Source organism: Lygodium microphyllum, chromosome 16, assembly GCF_053477565.2.
Source record: "Lygodium microphyllum isolate KBCC chromosome 16, Lygodium_microphyllum_v1.1.10, whole genome shotgun sequence".
Taxonomy (NCBI): Eukaryota; Viridiplantae; Streptophyta; class Polypodiopsida; order Schizaeales; family Lygodiaceae; genus Lygodium; species Lygodium microphyllum.
The window spans coordinates 21,063,834-21,081,703 of NC_141150.1; the positions used below are offsets into that span (position 1 = coordinate 21,063,834).

Consider the following 17,870-nt stretch of genomic DNA (forward strand, 5'->3'; position numbering starts at 1 on the left):
CCTTGCCACTCGCAATGTCCTCGCATCGTTTCGGACTGCTAGGAGACTTTTCAGGATCCCGCGCGGATACCGTGATTTATGGGGGAAGCTTTCGTCGGAGCTTCAGGGTAGGCAACCCTTTCTTACCCTGGCTGTGGATCGCCCTTGGCAGGATTGGGACCTTGCAGGCCGGTTGAGTCTGGAAAATGCCTCTACTAATCAGGTGTATCATCTTCTCATTCAAGATCACCAATGGCTGGGTGTGAAAGCTAATACTATTTGGGGACTGCGGAAATCGCTGTCATGGTGGCAGGCAATGCTGATGGAGGGCTGGCGGAATAAGGCACCTTTCAAATGCAAGGTCTTTCTTTGGCGGGTAATGATTGGTGGTCTTCCTCTTGCCTCGGCCCTTTCCAAGCATCGAATCTCGAATGGCAATTGTTTCTTCTGTATCACTACGGCGGAATCGGCCGGACATCGTTTTCTTTCTTGCCCGCTCGCCAAGAATATCTGGTCACTCTTGTCGCAAATCTGGCGCGCAGTGGTGGGGTCCACACTAACTCCTTTCGATTGGGTTTTTGTGCGCCCAAAGTATCCCACACCGCCACAGTTATATATGAAGATCTTATTTCACTTTTTCAAATACTGGGGATGCTGGCACATTTGGACCACGTGCAATGCTTTTCTCTTTGATTCGGCCTCTAATGTACCGAGACATATTGCAAGGCTTAAAGGGCTCTTGCATTGGCAGCTAGATCTCATCAGGCACTCCGACTTGCTCCCTCGGGAGGATTTGCATTCCTGGCATATGGCAATTGCCTTTGGGTCCTTGCCATGATTGGTGTAACCTTTTTAGTGCATTAGTACGGGGATTTCCCACACGTTGGCCTAGGGCCCTCGTGTCTCTTGTACTCATGTAATCATGTAATCTTGTACCTTTTTTCCGTAATTAATACAATTACCTTTTACGAAAAAAAAGATAATCTCATGTATCCGGTAATGAACATGCATTTGACATTTGTGTCGGGGCCTAGGATGCATGGATCAACCAAGCTGGAAAGAGGGAGGGAGAGAAAGACAGAAAGAAAGAAATACATATTAACGTTTGTTGAGGCCAAAATCGGCCTATGAGCCAAAACCATGTACAATGTTGGTCGTCACTAGATATCAAAGTGTGATGTGCTAAAAGCTGGTTGGTGATATACTGTGAAAAAAAGCTAAGGTGATGTACAAAACAAGGTAGTGTTCGTATAGGGAAACAATAGGAGGATAAGGTAGTACATGTCTAGCTGTGCAGCTGAATGATATCCCTATATCTAGTTCCACCCAGTCAGGATTGGTGGATAGAGTTTTATACATCTCAGATGAGATAGTATGAGGGTAACATCTAGACTAGGCCCTCAACTTTGTCAATTGCTGCTCGTGGTGCTGGCAGATCTCCCTCATCTCTCTCTAATATAGCATGTGTTTGGTACCCCTGTATCCGTGGGCAGCATGCTGCTCTAATCTCCCGGGCTCTCTGGATTGTCACCCCTCTCTATGTGGGTGTTGTTTGTGTGATCACTGTCTGGAAGAAATCGGTCAGCTATGATTGATGCCCCCCTCTCTGTAGAGTGCCAGCTTGTAGTAGTGATATCTAGAACCTCTGAATCTTGACTAGGAATTGGCTCACGTGGCACTGGTAGGGAGACTCCATGACTAGTTTGAGGTGTGCACTCCAAATAGCAGGGGGTACCTAGCGCTATAGGCTCTGCATCTGCAGATGTAGTGCTCCTTGCTCTCCACCTCTTCTTGGCACAATCTACAAATCCGCTCGGCTCGGGGAATGTGGATTGCCCTCCCAATCTCAATCTCAAGTTGGTGAGAGGATACCCTAATCCGGCCAATGGCTACTCACCTCTCATGCGGCATTTATACATCTAGGTATCTAGGCCTCTCAATGGAGCCATCTGCTATACTCTGTACGAAGTGGTCTCTATAGTACATCTTTGGGAGAAGGGGCTGCCTAGATGAAATCCATGCATGCTGTATGTACTACTGGTAAAGGTCCGACTGCATGACAAATTTCCTCTTTGTATGGGAGAGGTGAATGAAGGGGGGAGTCAGGGTCGTACTGAAATGGAGGGAGATGGCCCATGTCCATCCCATATCCTGTAAGCCATTGCTTAACCTGTGCATACCATGAAGTGTCTTTTCTTGCCTTAGCTAGTTGCCTAGTGGCCTCGAAGGCTCTCATAGGTAGCCTATCTGGGTGCATGTCAAATACTCTGTGTATGAGGATAGGCTGAAAAAAGAGCCTCCATCATGGGGGGTGCAACAAACTTGGCTTTGATAATCTCATGCACTACTGATGGTTTGCTGTAGATCATCCACAAGAGCATGATGATGTATGGTCGCTTGATTTGTGTCCATAGGTATGTAGCCAAGGCAAGGGTCTAAATACGCACACCGTACATCATGGCTAGTGTGACCAGCATGTCAAATAGCCACCTTCGTGTGTACGAGGCTCTTGGCAGTGTGCCTAGTGGCACTGTCTCTCCATCATGGCCAATGCTGCGTATACTCATGTGAGTCATCTTTGGCTGTGTGTCTCATGGTGAATCTCCCAGCGGATGTAGTGAAAGTGACCTCTAAGAAGACGTATGAGTCCACAACCTCCACCTATCCAGCTCCTAGGGTGAAGACTAATCTTCTCATTGTTGCCGATGTGTGGAAGATGAGGATCTTGGTTTTCCCAAGATTAACTATCAATCCATGCTGTGCACAAAAGTCATGAAGAGCATGGAGATGTTGCTGTAGACCCTCCTATGATTCAGAGACAAAACAATATCAACATCATAAAGCATAATAGAGACCAATATACCTGCTAACTCCACCCCATCCCCTCCTCGTGTGATGTGGTCTTCTATCTTGTTGATGTAGAGACCGAAGAGTGTAGGTGACAAAAGAAATCCCTGCTTCACTCCAACGCTGCTCGAGATCACGCTTGAAAGTCCTTTTGGGCATCTCACTTGACCCACACTCTCTTATATAGTGCATAGATACCCAGATCACGTCTGAAGGGATCTCCAACGTCTGTAGCCTCTCTAGTAGTCTATCTCGTGGAATTGTATCAAAGGCTTTATGGAAACCCACAAAGCAGCAATAGAATCTGTTGTTCCTCATTTTCACCTGCTCAATCATGCTCCTCAATGTAAAGATGTGGTCAAGTGAATAGAATCTCCGTATGAAGCCAGCAGCCTGTCCTATTACTCCCAATCTCCCTCTATATCCACTCTAATCCACATGTAGTCAAGCATGATTGAGCATCCGGCCATAGGAAATCTCCACTCTAATCCACATCTATCATGTGTCGACATCTCATGCCATTATGTGGAATCTATCTTGTACTTCCTGTGTGATCAATAGTGCCACTCCTAATGAGAGAGAGAGAGAGAGAGAGAGAGATTGAAACCATCTACAATGATGATGGTCACCAGACATCCAAGTGTGACGTGTAAAAAGATAATCAATGGTACGATACACTAATCAATGGTAAAAAGACAATGTACAATGTCCATGTAGGGATACAACAAAGAAGAGGATGGGAAAGATATGTGGAACAATACATATCCAATTGTGTGGCTGAATATGATGCACTAATGACTAGCAAACCCAGTCAAGATTGGCGGGAAGAGTATGATACATCCCTAATGGAATTGTATGGGAATAGCATCTTGACTAATCCTGCAGTTCTGTCAGTTACTATTTGTGTCACTAGCATATGTCCCTCATGTCTCTCTGCTATAGACTTTTGTGTTTGATATCCTTGCACCCATAGTTGGCATGCTACTCTGATACCCTTAGCTCTCTCGATTGTCACCTCCCTTTGTGTAGGGGTGTGTGTGGTCATTGTCTTGAAGAAATCGATGAGTTGTGATTGTTGCTCCCCTCTCTACAAAGTGCTATTTGTTGTAATGATGTTTAGAGCCTCTAAATCTCAACTAGGAACTAGCCATGGTCTGGGGTCTACATGACTAGTTTGAGGAAGGTGTCTTCTCTAAATAGTGTGGGGTGTCTAGCTCACATTGTATTGTAGACCCTACATTTTTAGATGTAAGGCACCTTTCTCTTCACCTCATCATGGCATAGTCTATAGATCTAGTTGGTTTTGGGGATGTAGGCTGCTCTTCCAATATGGATCTTGAGCTAATGAGAGAAGACCCTGAGTTCGCCAATGGCTACTCACATCTTATGTGGCATGTATATATCTAGATATCCAGGTCTCTCAATGAAACCATCTACCACAGCCCTCATAAAGTGGTCCCTCTAAAGAAGATAATCTCACACGAGCAGGCGATAGGGTAGAGTTAGCAAGTATAAAGTATATTGGCCTCTATTATGCTTTATGCTGATGATATTGTTTTGGTCTTTGAATCATAGGAGTGTCTATTAGCAACATCTCCATGCCCTTCATGACTTTTGTACACAGTGTGGATTGACGGTTAATCTTGGGAAAACCAAGATCCTCATCTTCCACACATCAGCCCTAGTGAGGAGCACATTATTTTTCACCCTATGAGTTGGACACGCGGAGGTTGTGGACTCCTATGTCTACCTAGGGCTCACTTTCAATACATCAGCTGGAAGATTCACCATGGTACAAGTAGCCAAAGACGGACTCATACAAGCATACACAACATTGGCCATGATGGAGAGACAATGCCACTAAGCACACTTCCAAGAGCCTTGCACACGGAGCTAGCTATTCAACACACTAGTCACACCAGCCATGATGTATGGTGCACCTATTTGAGCCTGGCTGCTGGCTACATACCTATGCACACACATCGAAAGACCACAAATCACCATGCTCTCATAGATGTTCCACAATAAACCATCAATACTGTATGAGATTATTAGAGCCAAGTTTCCTACATCCCCCATGATGATGGAGGCCCTTTTTCAAACTATCAGCTTCACACAGAAAGTACATGGCACGCACCCAAATAGGCTACCTAGGAGAGCCTCTGAGGCCTCTACGCAGGTAGCTAAGGCAAGACAGACAGTCATGAATATGACACGCTCTATACTATTTGCAATAGAGCTCCTTGAATGCCTTTGGATTGAGGTTGTTAATACTTCGATGTACATCCTTAGCCAATGTCCCACTACAGGGGTCCCTAAAAAGACTCCTTACGAGGCATTTTTTGACTCTCAACCTATTGTTTCTCACTTCAGAGTCTTCGATCGTTGTGCTTATATGCACACTCCAGATGAAAAGATAGGAAAGCTCACTCTTGGAGCCGATCTCTTGATCTTTGTGGGCTATTCTCCCGAAGCAAAAGCTCATCATTTGTTTGATCCTCGGACAGACAAGGTGATCATCAAGAGGGATGTTGTTTTTGATAAATGGACATTGTGTAGTCTTCTACACCGGACTCTACATCCTCACCCCCACTCACATCATACAAGATTATGCCTTTTGAGCTGGGTCTAATGCTTGCTCTTGATGTTTTTGCAAACACTTCAGCTCCTAGGGCTCCTCCACGAGACCGGTTACCTTCTTGGTACTAGCAAACCATGCGAGATTCGGGGATTCTTCCACTCAATTCCAATCCGAAGGGCCCTAGAAGGTTTGCTCGCCTCTCCCCTTAGGCTTCATATGCATCATTATTTACAATTGATTACATTGCACATTTTGAGCCAAACAATTGGTAGGAGGCTCTCCAAGATACTCTATAGCACGATGCCATGGACAAGGAATTGGATAGTATTGATCGAAATGGGACTTGGAACTTGGTGGATCGTCCTCATCACAAGCTGGTCATTGGAAAGAAGTGGATTTTTAGGACGAAGGTAAAGGCTGACGATACTTCAGATAAATACAAGGCTCACCTTGTAGTGCAAGGCTTCAAGTAAAGCACGACATTGACTATGAAGAAACCTTCACATCTCCAACTTAGTTGACATCATTTCCTCTATTGGTTGCGCTCGCCGCTCACCATGGTTACTTGTGATCTATTTGATGGATAGCAAAACTACCTTTCTGAATGGTTATTTGAAAGAGAAATCCTATACGGACTACCCTCCAGGCTTTTCTTTCGCTAACTAAAATGACACAAGGTATTTTCCTGGATAAGTTTTTACGCACTCATGGATATCATGCTACCCTCTATGATCCGAATCTATGTGTGTGCACCACTAGCATAGGGGTTAGCTATATGCTATTATATGTCGATGATATATTTCTCACTGGCTCAGATTATGTGGACATAGTAGAAATCAAGGCAAAGCTTTGCACTACATTCAAGATGACCGCCTTAAGTTTGTTGTCTTATTTCTTGGAAATGGAGATTGTTCAATCCAAGGAAAGTACATTTCTATCACAGCAAAAGTATACCCTACAATTGGTGGAACAGTATTGCACTGATCAGACATGGCCAGTGGCCACACCTCTTGATTCCACTGTCCATGTACATAAAGATACCTTGGGTTAGCCTTTTGATGCTCATACCTATCATTCTATTGTAGGGAAACTACTTAGGTTAATTCATACTAGGCCAAATCTTGCATACTTAGTTAGTTTTCTTAGTTGGTATTCTAATGCACCTAGAATGTCTCATTGGATTGCTTGTGTTCGTTTGTTAAAATATTTAAGGTGTACCTATAATTATGGACTAACTTATGGTGGTGGTTTATGCTTACAAGGGTACATTGATTCTGACTAGGCAAGAGATCTTGACACCTGGAGTTCTCATGGCGGCTAACTCTACACCTTCGGTATGACACCCATCACTTGGCCTAGCTATAAGCAGGAGACGGTGGTGGCTTTCACGACTGAGGCATAGTATCAAGCTCTTTTCGATCGTATCACCGAGGCCATCTATATGAGAAACTTGCCAGCCACACTTCGATTTCCTTGAGAGGTACCTACAGTTGTCTACTGTGACAACCAGCGTATCATTGCCCTTGCGGGTAATCCGATCATCATCCCTCAAACATAGCACGTGGTAGCTCATTATCATTTCACCAGAGAGTAGATTGAGCTAAGCATTATCCACATAAAGTTTGTACTTTCCATTGTTAATTTTGCAGATATTTTGACCAGGAGGTCAACAAGCTAGTTCTGCCATACCTTCTACCACCGGTCGGCTTAGGTACACCCTTCTCTACTCCTTCAACTTGACAAGGAGAGGTGCTTGCCTCTTACTTCTCCTTCCGGTTTAAGAGGAAGTGGTTTCCTTCCCTTGCTAATAATAGCAATGATGCTTACTGTTTTTCTCACACACATTTGTTTATTCTATATTAAACATTCTGGACTTTGTAACTTCATTCACATTGTTAGGACGACATGCTAAAAATGCATTAGCCTAATCCTGACATCCCCAAAACACGCTTAATTAATGTAGAATTATTTTCAAAAGAAACACGATTCTAGAGAGTTACTGGGTCCCACATGCCAAACCCTGATTGGGATGCCCCAAACTTTCTACAAATAGACATGCAACCCACCACTCTCCCTCAATCTCATCCTTGCAGGTTTCAGGAGCCGTATCTCTGTTGTCTACACCCTATTCGCAGAGGAGATCGTGGTCAGAGCTTCCCATTGCTGTCTGCTACCATGGTGCAACTGATTCTAGCCTTCATCTCCATCTGTGAGCTATTGCCTGCATCTTGGAGCTATCGCCTTCATCTAGGAGCTATTGCCTAGCTTCTTGGAGCTATCACCTATTGTCTGCACCTTGTGTTTGCTATTGACGTCATCAATTGCTATTGTCACCATTAGTCAAATATTCTCGCCATCATGCAACATCTGTGTTTTCTCGCCATCATGCAACATCTATTGTCTCCAGTTATCGCCTAGTTTTCTCTCACCTCATGTACGTACATTTTTTGTCTCTCTCTCTCTCCTCACTGCTTGTCTATATCAGATCTAGCCTTCCTTGGCTATGTTGGATAGTGTTCAAGACGCAGAGGTTGCCTTGTTGCATTTCGAGATTGATTCAAAGTACAACATACTCTCTAGCTCATAACCTCTACCTTGATCCCAGAGATTGTGTATAGTGTGTTCATTGCATAGTGCATTTGTTGCATGAGCATTGTATATTCACTAGTCAGTCACTTCATTATTCATTGTATTCACCATCTCTGAGTTACCCTAACCCTAACTATGTTTTGTGTTCATCTATTTATACTCTGTCTTACGATTGGTTTTGTGTTTTCTACATTTAGAGTATTTCTTCACACAAACAGCATACATGGATTTCACTCAACATCCCCTTCCACCAAAGATGTTGTATTACAAAAGCCACTTCATGAAGACCTATAGCAAATGGCGTATGTATGCCGCATGAGAGGCGAGTAGCCATTGGCCAAATCAAGGTATCCTCTCACCACTTTGAGATTGATACTTGGAGTGCAGCCCACATTCCCCAAGCTAAGCTGATTTGCAAGCTATGCCAAGAGGAAGAGAGCAAGGAGCACTACATCTATAGATGCAAAGCCTATAGTAAAGTCCAAGCTAGGTACCCTTACTACTATATGAACACTATTTTGTTTTGAGCAACAGTTGAGCTTCTTTTCATAGTATATCACCGACTATCTTTTAGCATGTCACAATTTGATATCTAGAGACGTCTAGCATTGTACATAGTTTTGTCTCATAGGCCGATTTTGGCCTCAGAAGACGTTCATATCTCTCTTTTTTTTTAAAGATAATTGAATTAGATAGTGAATATTTACATCAAACCATCATGTCAACATTCTCTCTGTATCTCTTACTTTCTATTACATCAGACCATCAAGCCAGCATACTCTATCTCTCTCTCTCTGTGTGTAACTAATATTTACATGAGCCCTGCAAGCTCTCAGAACAACCAAAACAACCTATTACATGAACAGTATTAACAGATCACACAAAAGGAGCAGTTGGAGCAGAGCGAACAATCGCCAGCCAGGGAGCAACAATATCTGGAAAAACCAGGTCCGCTGCAATCATAGAGAAGATTTGCCATAACACTATTCCTCGCACACAGGCCACATGCCCATGGATGCCCAATGTTGAATAAAAAATAAAAGCATTGCAAGTACACCATATATGCCACAGGGCTGTCCATCTAAGGAAATGAAATAGGCAGGAACAATCTGAACATTAGCAATATCACTGCTAGCAGGGTTAGGGGTTAACCAAGGCTCTAAGAGCCAATTGAGAATCCCTGTGGTGGCGAAGCAATTGGACAGATACCAAGCAAACAACGATCCGTACAGCTTTCTGGAACAGTTTGAGTAAGTCTGTGAGGCCAACGGCCTTACCGATCCTGCTCAACGCTTCCAAGATTTCGAACTGTGCTTAGGTGACAAGGGCCGGACTTGGTACACGAGTTTGGATGCTGTAGAGCGTGCCAATTTCAATGGCTTGAAAAATTTCTTCATCAAGAGATTTTCCGAACCTGGGTACTCCGATAACCTGCTAGTGCGACTTATGAACGTCAATGAACTTAAAGATAGAGGACATATCTCCCATAATCCACGAACAAAATGATAGGTGGTACTGAGTCCCCGAGGACCACACACGGGAAATGAAATTCCAAATCTGTCACACAACAAGGCAGGATACAAAGAGCTGAAGCAATGTCTCATCACATGTAGTGCAGAAAACACAATGCCCAACAGAGATCTTTTGGGCACAGAGCACTTCTCCCGTTGGAAGACCCCCAATGAGTAGCTGCCACATGAACACTTTTCCCTGATAAGGAACCTTAGGCTTCCAAAGCTGGATAAATCTTTCCTGCCACTTCTTTTAACTGTCCCTACGATGCCATAACCTACCTATTCACTTTCCCCGTGACCCATCTCTTAGCTTCCACCATCTGATGTTATAAGCACAAACATCCAGTCATGCCAAGGATCCAATGGTTGTAACGCAGGCAAAGAAAAGAACCTTTGAAGACTGTCCTGTATGAATGACCAAATGTCCCTATATCCACGAGGCACCCTAAAGTATTGACGAATACACCTAAAGGAATAGAGACGGGGCTGCCTAGGAATAACACCATCACAGACTGTGTTCAACCCCAACCTAGCCATCCCATTGAACTTGTCTCGCTACAAATCTTTTTGTGGCCAATCCAATAACCCTTAGGAAGCCAGTATTTCTCCTTGCAGCGAATTTTCCTCTTTAGAAGATTCGGGGGGCGCCAAATTGCAAAACAAAGCATCTCCTACCAAGAAGCTATCAAATAAGAAAGGAGAAAAGGCTAGGAGGCCTTTAACGGCCTCCTAGAATTAAGCACATGCCACTAGGAAGCATGAATAACCGTGCTACCATGAGAGATGCCAGTCTTTTCTATGAAGAATTTGGCAATGTCTGACCAAGGATGACATTGAGTACATAGACTCTACTACAAGGAAAGTCTCAAAGCGGCCATATGCAAATTGACATCTAGCAAAGCTACACCCCCATCCTTTTTAGAGTGATCACATGCTGCCAGGAGATCCATACCTGCCCCAAACGATTGCCTTTCTTTTTCCAAAGCATAAATCTAATAGGTTGAACCAAATCGAAAATGGACTTCTCAATCCAAGGAAGTAGTGGCAAAAAGAATGAGATCATAGCAATCATAGTACATTGAGCCACTTTTAGTCTAACATGCAGTGGCCAACTCTGGGATTTCCAGTACATGAACCTGTCATGAATTCGGGAGGCCATCCAATCCAGCAAGGCTCGGGGAGCAACCTCCACACCAATAGGATATCCCAAGTGTCTGGTTATATTACCCCTTGTGATCATAATTCCATTCCAGCCCAAGGCCTGCAGATCATTCTCCGTACAGGAGAGAAGGGTGGATTTCTGAGTATTAATGTGAAGACCTGATGCCAAAGCAAAAAGATTCCAAGCCACCATTGCTCGGTTAACATTAGGACGATCCACCTTAAGGAACATAAAAGAATCATCTACAAAAGATTGACCCACAAGTTGGTCACCGCTGGAATAGTTAAGCCAACTATCTCACCAAAGGGCTAAGAGGACAACCTTGCCAAAGGGACCGGGATAAGGCAATTTCCTATGTAATTCCTCCATTAAGAGCAATACGAGCCACAGCACCTTGACTGATAGTATCAACTAGAGAAATCATACGGCGTCCAAAACCCATTGTAGACATTAATTGCAGCAAGAAAAACTAGCTGACATGATCAAAAGCCTTCTCAATATCCAGTTGAAGCATAACAACTTGCTGGATAGAAGCTTTGGCATAATAAATTCCGAGATGAACATTCAAAATGTTGTGCATTATATTCCGACCTTTAATAAAACCGTATTGACATGGATGAATAAGGTGTGGAAAAGCTTTCTACAATCTGTTGGCAATAATTTTGGAGAAGATTTTATATAACGATCCCATAACAGAAATGGGTCTCCATTGTTTCAAAGAGATCGGAGAGGGAACCTTGGGCAACAACCTGATGACAGCAATCTTCCAATCTATAGGCATCATACCAGAGTTACACACCTACTGACACAAGCAAGTTAATGGGTCCTTAAGCAGTTACACATGGGCTCATTAGGAAGCCCATCCCAGCCTGGACTTTTCCTTCGAGGCAAGTGAGATAGCACTTCTTCCACTTCATCTTCAGAAATATCAACCTTCATTAGATTCACCCATTCTGGTTTGACCTGATTACTAATTAAGCACACAAATATATGTTCGAGCAGAGAGAACAGCATCAGAAAGAATCTCCTGCGGACTCAACAATGCCCTATAAAAGTCAACAGTCATCCGAATAATAGAGGTAGAATCGGTCACCATATCACCTTGCCCATCCGTTAAGCACACAAGATGCGGCTTAAGAGTCTCCGAAGGATTGTAGGAGATACTAAATAATTGCATCTTCAAAAATAATTTGGAATTATTAATACCTCCCCCAAATGTGACTTGAAGGCCATCCCATACCTCTTTTACCGCTTTTGCAAGATCAAGGTAATGAAGAAGGTTATCAGAGAGGCCAAGCCTAGTGATAGTGAGCACACTCTCATTCTCCTCAAGCCATTCCTGATGAAGTTGTGGGTTGCTCTGAATGTGATTCGGCTTGTTATTTGACACGACTCTCCATGCACCTCCCCACATAAGTATGAGTTCAATCCTTGTCTTCCAAATGGAGAAGCCGATACCAAAAGTAATTTCAATGGTGATGCCATATCTTGACATCCTAATGGTAGATACCATGGAGAGAGCTTTTAAAAAAATCACCCTTCCTCTCTTGTCTCTCCCCTTTTGCACAGCTGAGTCATCCCACCCCACCCTTAGCCTTGCTCCAATGGCACAAAAGAGACCATAGAGTTTGCTTCAGTAAAGCACTCCTTAGAACTTTCTAATATCTCTAAAATATACTTATCACATAGTGCAGTAGCTCCCACATTTGGAGAATGCCCTTATGAGCAATAAAGCCACTAATCCCCCACCCCCCAAAAACCAAAACCCCAAAACAAAGGAAAGAGAAACAAAGTAATTGGAGAACGTAACCATTTTGGAACCATCAAAATGTGATCCAAAATCCACTAGTAATTTTTAAACAGTTTTAAGGTAAAACTTTCCCAGAATCAGGTGTAGACGATACTTAAGTGTTAAGATTTGATATATAGATTTGTTTCTTACCCTTTTCAGAAAATCTCGTCCATTTGAATCTGTGTAAAAGATTTGATTACTTGCCAAATCACTCGATAGCTTTGTCACAACCTCTTTTCCAAAATTATCTTCTATAGGAATAGGGCCAACCTACAAAAACATGCCATGAACATCGCTATATCAAGTCAGAATTACCACTACTGACATTCATATATTTTCCTCAATTCTTGGTTGAAAATAAAAGACTAGTCTTGTTCAATCTTGATCCTTGTTGGGAGTATTAAAAAACTGATGCACCTGGAGTCAAGAAATATGAGCAGATCTGTAATACATTATCATCTACCTAACTTGGGATGTCAAAAATTTAACAGGGAATGAAAAAAATGTTGTGGTTGCATCATCATCAAGGTCGATGGTAAGATCGTAAGACAAATAAATGCCTTGCATTTGCTGAAAATGCAAACACTAGGAAAAAAGCAAAGCAATATACTGGCTATCCATTCTTTATTTATATACTTGATACTTCAGATGGGTTATTCACATAATTGATACTTCATATGGTAATGTTTGATTGGACATTAAAATTTAGAAAGGACAAAAACTCAATGGCTCTAGATCTTATGAAAGCAGCATATGCCAGTCAAAAGTTTTAAACGTTTGGGTGGTGCAACTACCCTTCCAAACATTTTCGGGGGGCTTTGTCCAGGTTATGGTGCTTAAATGAACAGGATATTGCAAAATATTTCTTTGGTACTGGTATCTTTTTACAGTGAAGACCATCAGTTTCAAGGCATTCAACATCCAAGTATAGAACTAGTGGTGAACTAAAGATGTTGAAGATTTGTACATGATACTGCCTAGCTTTCAAAACTTAACAACAGAAAGTGGCATAAAAAGAGGGCAAAGGAGGTCCAGTGCAACCATTCTCCTTTATTGATAGCATACAAGGATCTAAACTGGAAAATAGGTTTAAAAAGAGGACAAAGGAGGTGCAGTGCAACCATTCTCCTTTATTGATTGCGTACAGGGATCTAAACTGGAAAATAAGCTTTCTGAATTCAAGAAGCAACCAGGGATGAAAGAATCAACTATTTGTAATTGAAGGGTTTTCAGCTTGGCACCGTTTCCTAGATATGCTCATAGTCACATTCCTGGAGTGCTAAATCATCTACCTTCTTCTTAAATACCTCTGATCCCCTGTTTGCATCTGCACTCATTCAGTTACAGAAATTGATTTCAGTGTAGTCCCTCAGAACAAATAAGGGAATCAAGACTTGAGCCTGTATACACATCAAGGGAACTACAAAGCGTCAAGCTACCAAGATAAGGCAAAAAATGAAGACAATTCTTTTCTCCAGGAAAAGAAAATTCTATTGATAACACCTCAGCGAAAACCCCCTGAGGTAAATACAAAGAATGAAGATAATTGAGAAAGGACTTGTCCTTCTCTTTGCATAGTGAGGTCAAATGCTAACTACTTGCTGAGGTATGACAAATTTAGGCATTTTAGCCCACCAGATTGGTTGTTCACACAAACGTTGTATTTATTATGCACTTAGTACTCTTCACAGAGTTCTTTGTACTTTGTATTTACTTTGGCTCCAAGTTGTTATTAATAGAATTCTCTTTGCTGGGACAAAAAAGATAGGACAAATTTAAAAGTCGCATGGAGAATATGGCATTCACTTCTTTAAAACTTGAAGTAAGCTTACACACCAAACAGGGTTAGTAGTTTCCATGCAAACATCCAATCAATGTTCAACCATAATCCAAATTGCAGACAAACACTGAAACTTACTGTAAACTCCATCTCAGCATGGTCAGCATTCCTGGTGATCCTCACAACCTGTATGTAATAGAAACCCTTTAGTCTATTGATTTGCCTTGGACATATAGTTCCACAATAACCAAACTTTTCCTTTTTGGCAAGCACGTGCATACACATTTTGACATGCAAGTGGATGTACAGCCACTTGCACATCAGAATTTATTACAATATAGCAATGGTTACTTATCTCATTAGCTCTTTGTAAACAAGGTCAAATTGCTAGTGTTTCTATCATAGCACATGCTCACGAGGACCTAGATGTTTGCTTGGCAAACCTTTCTTTTGCATATGGAGGTTGAACATAGCTGAAGAGTGTGTACATTGTCTCTGAGTTACCCTAACCCTAACTCTGTTGATTTTATGCTTTGTTGTACGCTTTCTTATATATTCTGTGATAGGGTATTTCTTCACACTCAGTAGCATCCTGCCCCTGCCCCACCTCTACCCCTGAACTGCCCCACCCTCTGCAGACCCTGCCCTGCCTTCTGCAGACTGGCCCAGTGCGTAATCCACCCCTTCCCCATTGTCATGCCCTGCATGCCCTGCCCTAGAGCACACCACTCCTCAGCCGCTGCCACCTCCCAGTTCCCTAGTCCCCTACTGCTTACAAACCATTAACAATAAAATGCTCCTAAAAATGCCTAAACCTGTCTGAGCACACAAACTGTCCACCCCTGCCCGCCCATAGCATTCTGCTGACTGCCCTGTGGATGGACAGAAAACAAGCAGCAACCAGATATGATGGGAACCCCCAAGAAAAGCAGGGTAAATTCACCATTCAGCAGCCGCAGAAGAGGGGAGAAGAGAGAGAAATACTCAGCTGTTTGGAACAGCATCGACAAAGTGACAAATTCTCATACAAAGAAAGGCATGGAGGTGCTCCGAATGTGAAATGAGGGAGGTGCTCCGAATGTGAAACGAGGGACCAAGATATGGGAAATGTCAAAGAGATGATGCAGCAATGTGTGATTGTGCCATACAACAAACCAGGGAGGAGATGGCTAAGAGGATTCAACAATGGAAGGATGACATATATGAGGAGATTACAGCACACTTCCCCTCCTGGAAAGCAAACATTGAAGCCTCTCGACACGAAACAAATAGGGTGATTGAAGAACTTTGGCATGAGATCACTGACTATCGGACCCAGCTTGACCTCCTTAAGAAGGAGAAACGGGAAATCACCGAAGCGACGCCCAACAAAGTACAGACTGAAATAAATGATCTGAAGACACACATGATGAAGGAGATCAATACATGGGCAACAATCATGAAACAATCACAAGCTTAAGTGGTTGAAAACTCCAAATGAATCCAATTGGCAAAGAAGACACCAACAAAAAAGGGACAAGTCATGAACATAGCACTTTAAGAAGAGAAAGAAGAAAAATTAGAGCTCTATGCATGCGGGTGGTTCAATGGAAAGAGGGAGACAGCCCTTTAGATGATGCCAAGAGTATATGAGGAAAAATGGGAGTGGAGGAGCCCTCCATTGTGAAGATCTAGAAAAGAGTTGGCCCTTTATCCTCAAATTTGTTGATTTGGAGACACGACAAGACTTCCTCTGCAAAAGGAAGGCGCTCAAAGGAGAAAAAGTCTTATCTTGAGGATGATGTCACACCGGCCCAAGTGGCCCACTATGCCACAAATTATTGAGGCCCACAAAACAGGTACATGGGTAGTAGATAGAGATAGACACCTCATTATCACAGATCAGCGCCAATAACGGAGCACAACCTATGAGATAAACTTGAAGTTCGCTATGTGGAACTATAATGGAGCCATGAGGACTCATGCACAGCTATTCTAGGAGACCTTCACTAGCAAAGACCATCTTGTATGCACAAACACACGTGAGTCCAAGCGTGAACTTGCCAAAGATGGGAGGCCACTGATGATGGGAGACTGCATGCTGCCCTAAAGCCCAATCACGAGGGCGGACTAGAGGATCTAGAGTGGTTATACTGTACAGGGAGGAGCTATAGCAGATGGTGCAGGTCATGCGGAGGGATAAGGAGGCTCAGTTCATGTGGATCTGGATACATACAGATCACCTCCATGATTTATACATGGCAGTGTGGTACTTTGCTCTAGCGAATTCCCCATCTACACTGCAGGGGGGAGAGTAACCATATTTACCACTACCTAAGGATATTATTATGCATTATTCCAGTTTGGAGATGTCATGTTGGCAGGGGGCTTCAATGCTCCCACAGAGATATGTTGTAAGGTGTTTTTTTGTGAAAATTCAATTCGGCTTAAACATGTTGTAAAATTTCCCCTAGTGAACAATCCAAGGGTATAGTGGCATGGCTTTTGAGCTTTAGTCAGGACAAGATGTAATTCAAAGTATGGTGGGCATTACACGAAAAAGACTGAATGTTGGATTGATCCTGACGAAGATAAATTCAGAGGTCACAAAGCTCATTGGACACAAGGAAAAACTTATAGTGAAGGAAACGTGCAAGAAAAACACTTTGATAAATATGTTTGGATGAAGGCTTAGAGCCTTAGAGAGTATTATTGTATGTTTAGAGGGACCGGTTTTTGTTAGGAAAAGCCTTGAAGGGTAAAAGCATTCTTTTCAAACGTTAAGGCTTTTAAGCCTTGGAAAAGCTTTGAAAAAGCTGAAAAAGGGAGATCAGACTGGAAGCCATAAAAAGTTAAGGTGGTCGTCATGAGGACAGGGGGAGAGGATGGAAGATGAGATCGATGTTTTAAGAGGGGCTGGCCTTCTTGTTTTCTGAATATAATATGATTGATCACTGTCAGGAATGATCTGGGCAGCAGTGTGGTTGAATCAAAGCTTTGATTTCAGCACCTTCTGTGGATTGTGTGTTGGCCCAAGAATGCAACGCCTTTGACTCTGTGCCCCAAGGAAGCAAGGCACCTATTGCCCTTAAAGCATTAGAACATGTCATAGAGGAAGCATTCGAAAGCCTAAAAATCAATCATTTGCTTCAATTCTGGGACTCGAAAGGGGAGAAGGCTCCAACCCAACCAGACGGGGTATTCAAATTCTCTAGGATTGTGCTCATGAGGATCCGTGCATCGAAGCATACACAACAGGGTGAGAGGCTTGAGTGTTGATCACGGTGTTAAAATCGAAACCATCATCAATAGTATTCTTTGGTGCCTTCTAACCCATCAATCGTAGCTTTAAATTGCCCCTTTCTTTGACAAGCACAAATTCAAGGGTGTTGAAGTTCTCTGGCGAAGGCATAGCAGGCATGCTCCAACAAGGACCCCTTTTTGGCACTTGAACGTAGCACTCTAAGGCTACTAGCAGCATTTGATTTGAATGGATATGTAGGTCGGATGAGCCCTTTGACTGCCTTTGATTCTAGCACACTTGGCTTTCGAATCATCTATTTCAAAAGATCTTGAATCTTAAGGGACGACAGGCAGAGCTACTGAATCTTGTAATGGGCATTGCTTGTTTACATGGCATTTGGGAA

At 42.9% G+C, this 17,870-nt stretch overlaps 1 protein-coding gene and 1 pseudogene across 2 annotated transcripts in view; both read right to left on the reverse strand.

Moving 5' to 3' along the window:
* The window catches only part of LOC148022601 (alpha-mannosidase-like), a 172,534-nt gene that overhangs the window by 35,594 nt on the left and 119,070 nt on the right, over positions 1 to 17,870 (reverse strand). For both annotated transcript variants that reach the window (XM_087695562.1, XM_087695561.1), the window contains exons 21-22: positions 14,383 to 14,430; positions 12,615 to 12,734 (exon numbers count right to left, since the gene is read on the reverse strand). In XM_087695562.1, coding sequence (XP_087551688.1) covers positions 12,615 to 12,734; positions 14,383 to 14,430 — 168 coding nt within the window. The remainder of the gene's footprint in view (positions 1 to 12,614; positions 12,735 to 14,382; positions 14,431 to 17,870) is intronic.
* On the reverse strand, positions 1,678 to 2,825 carry LOC148022602 (uncharacterized; annotated as a pseudogene).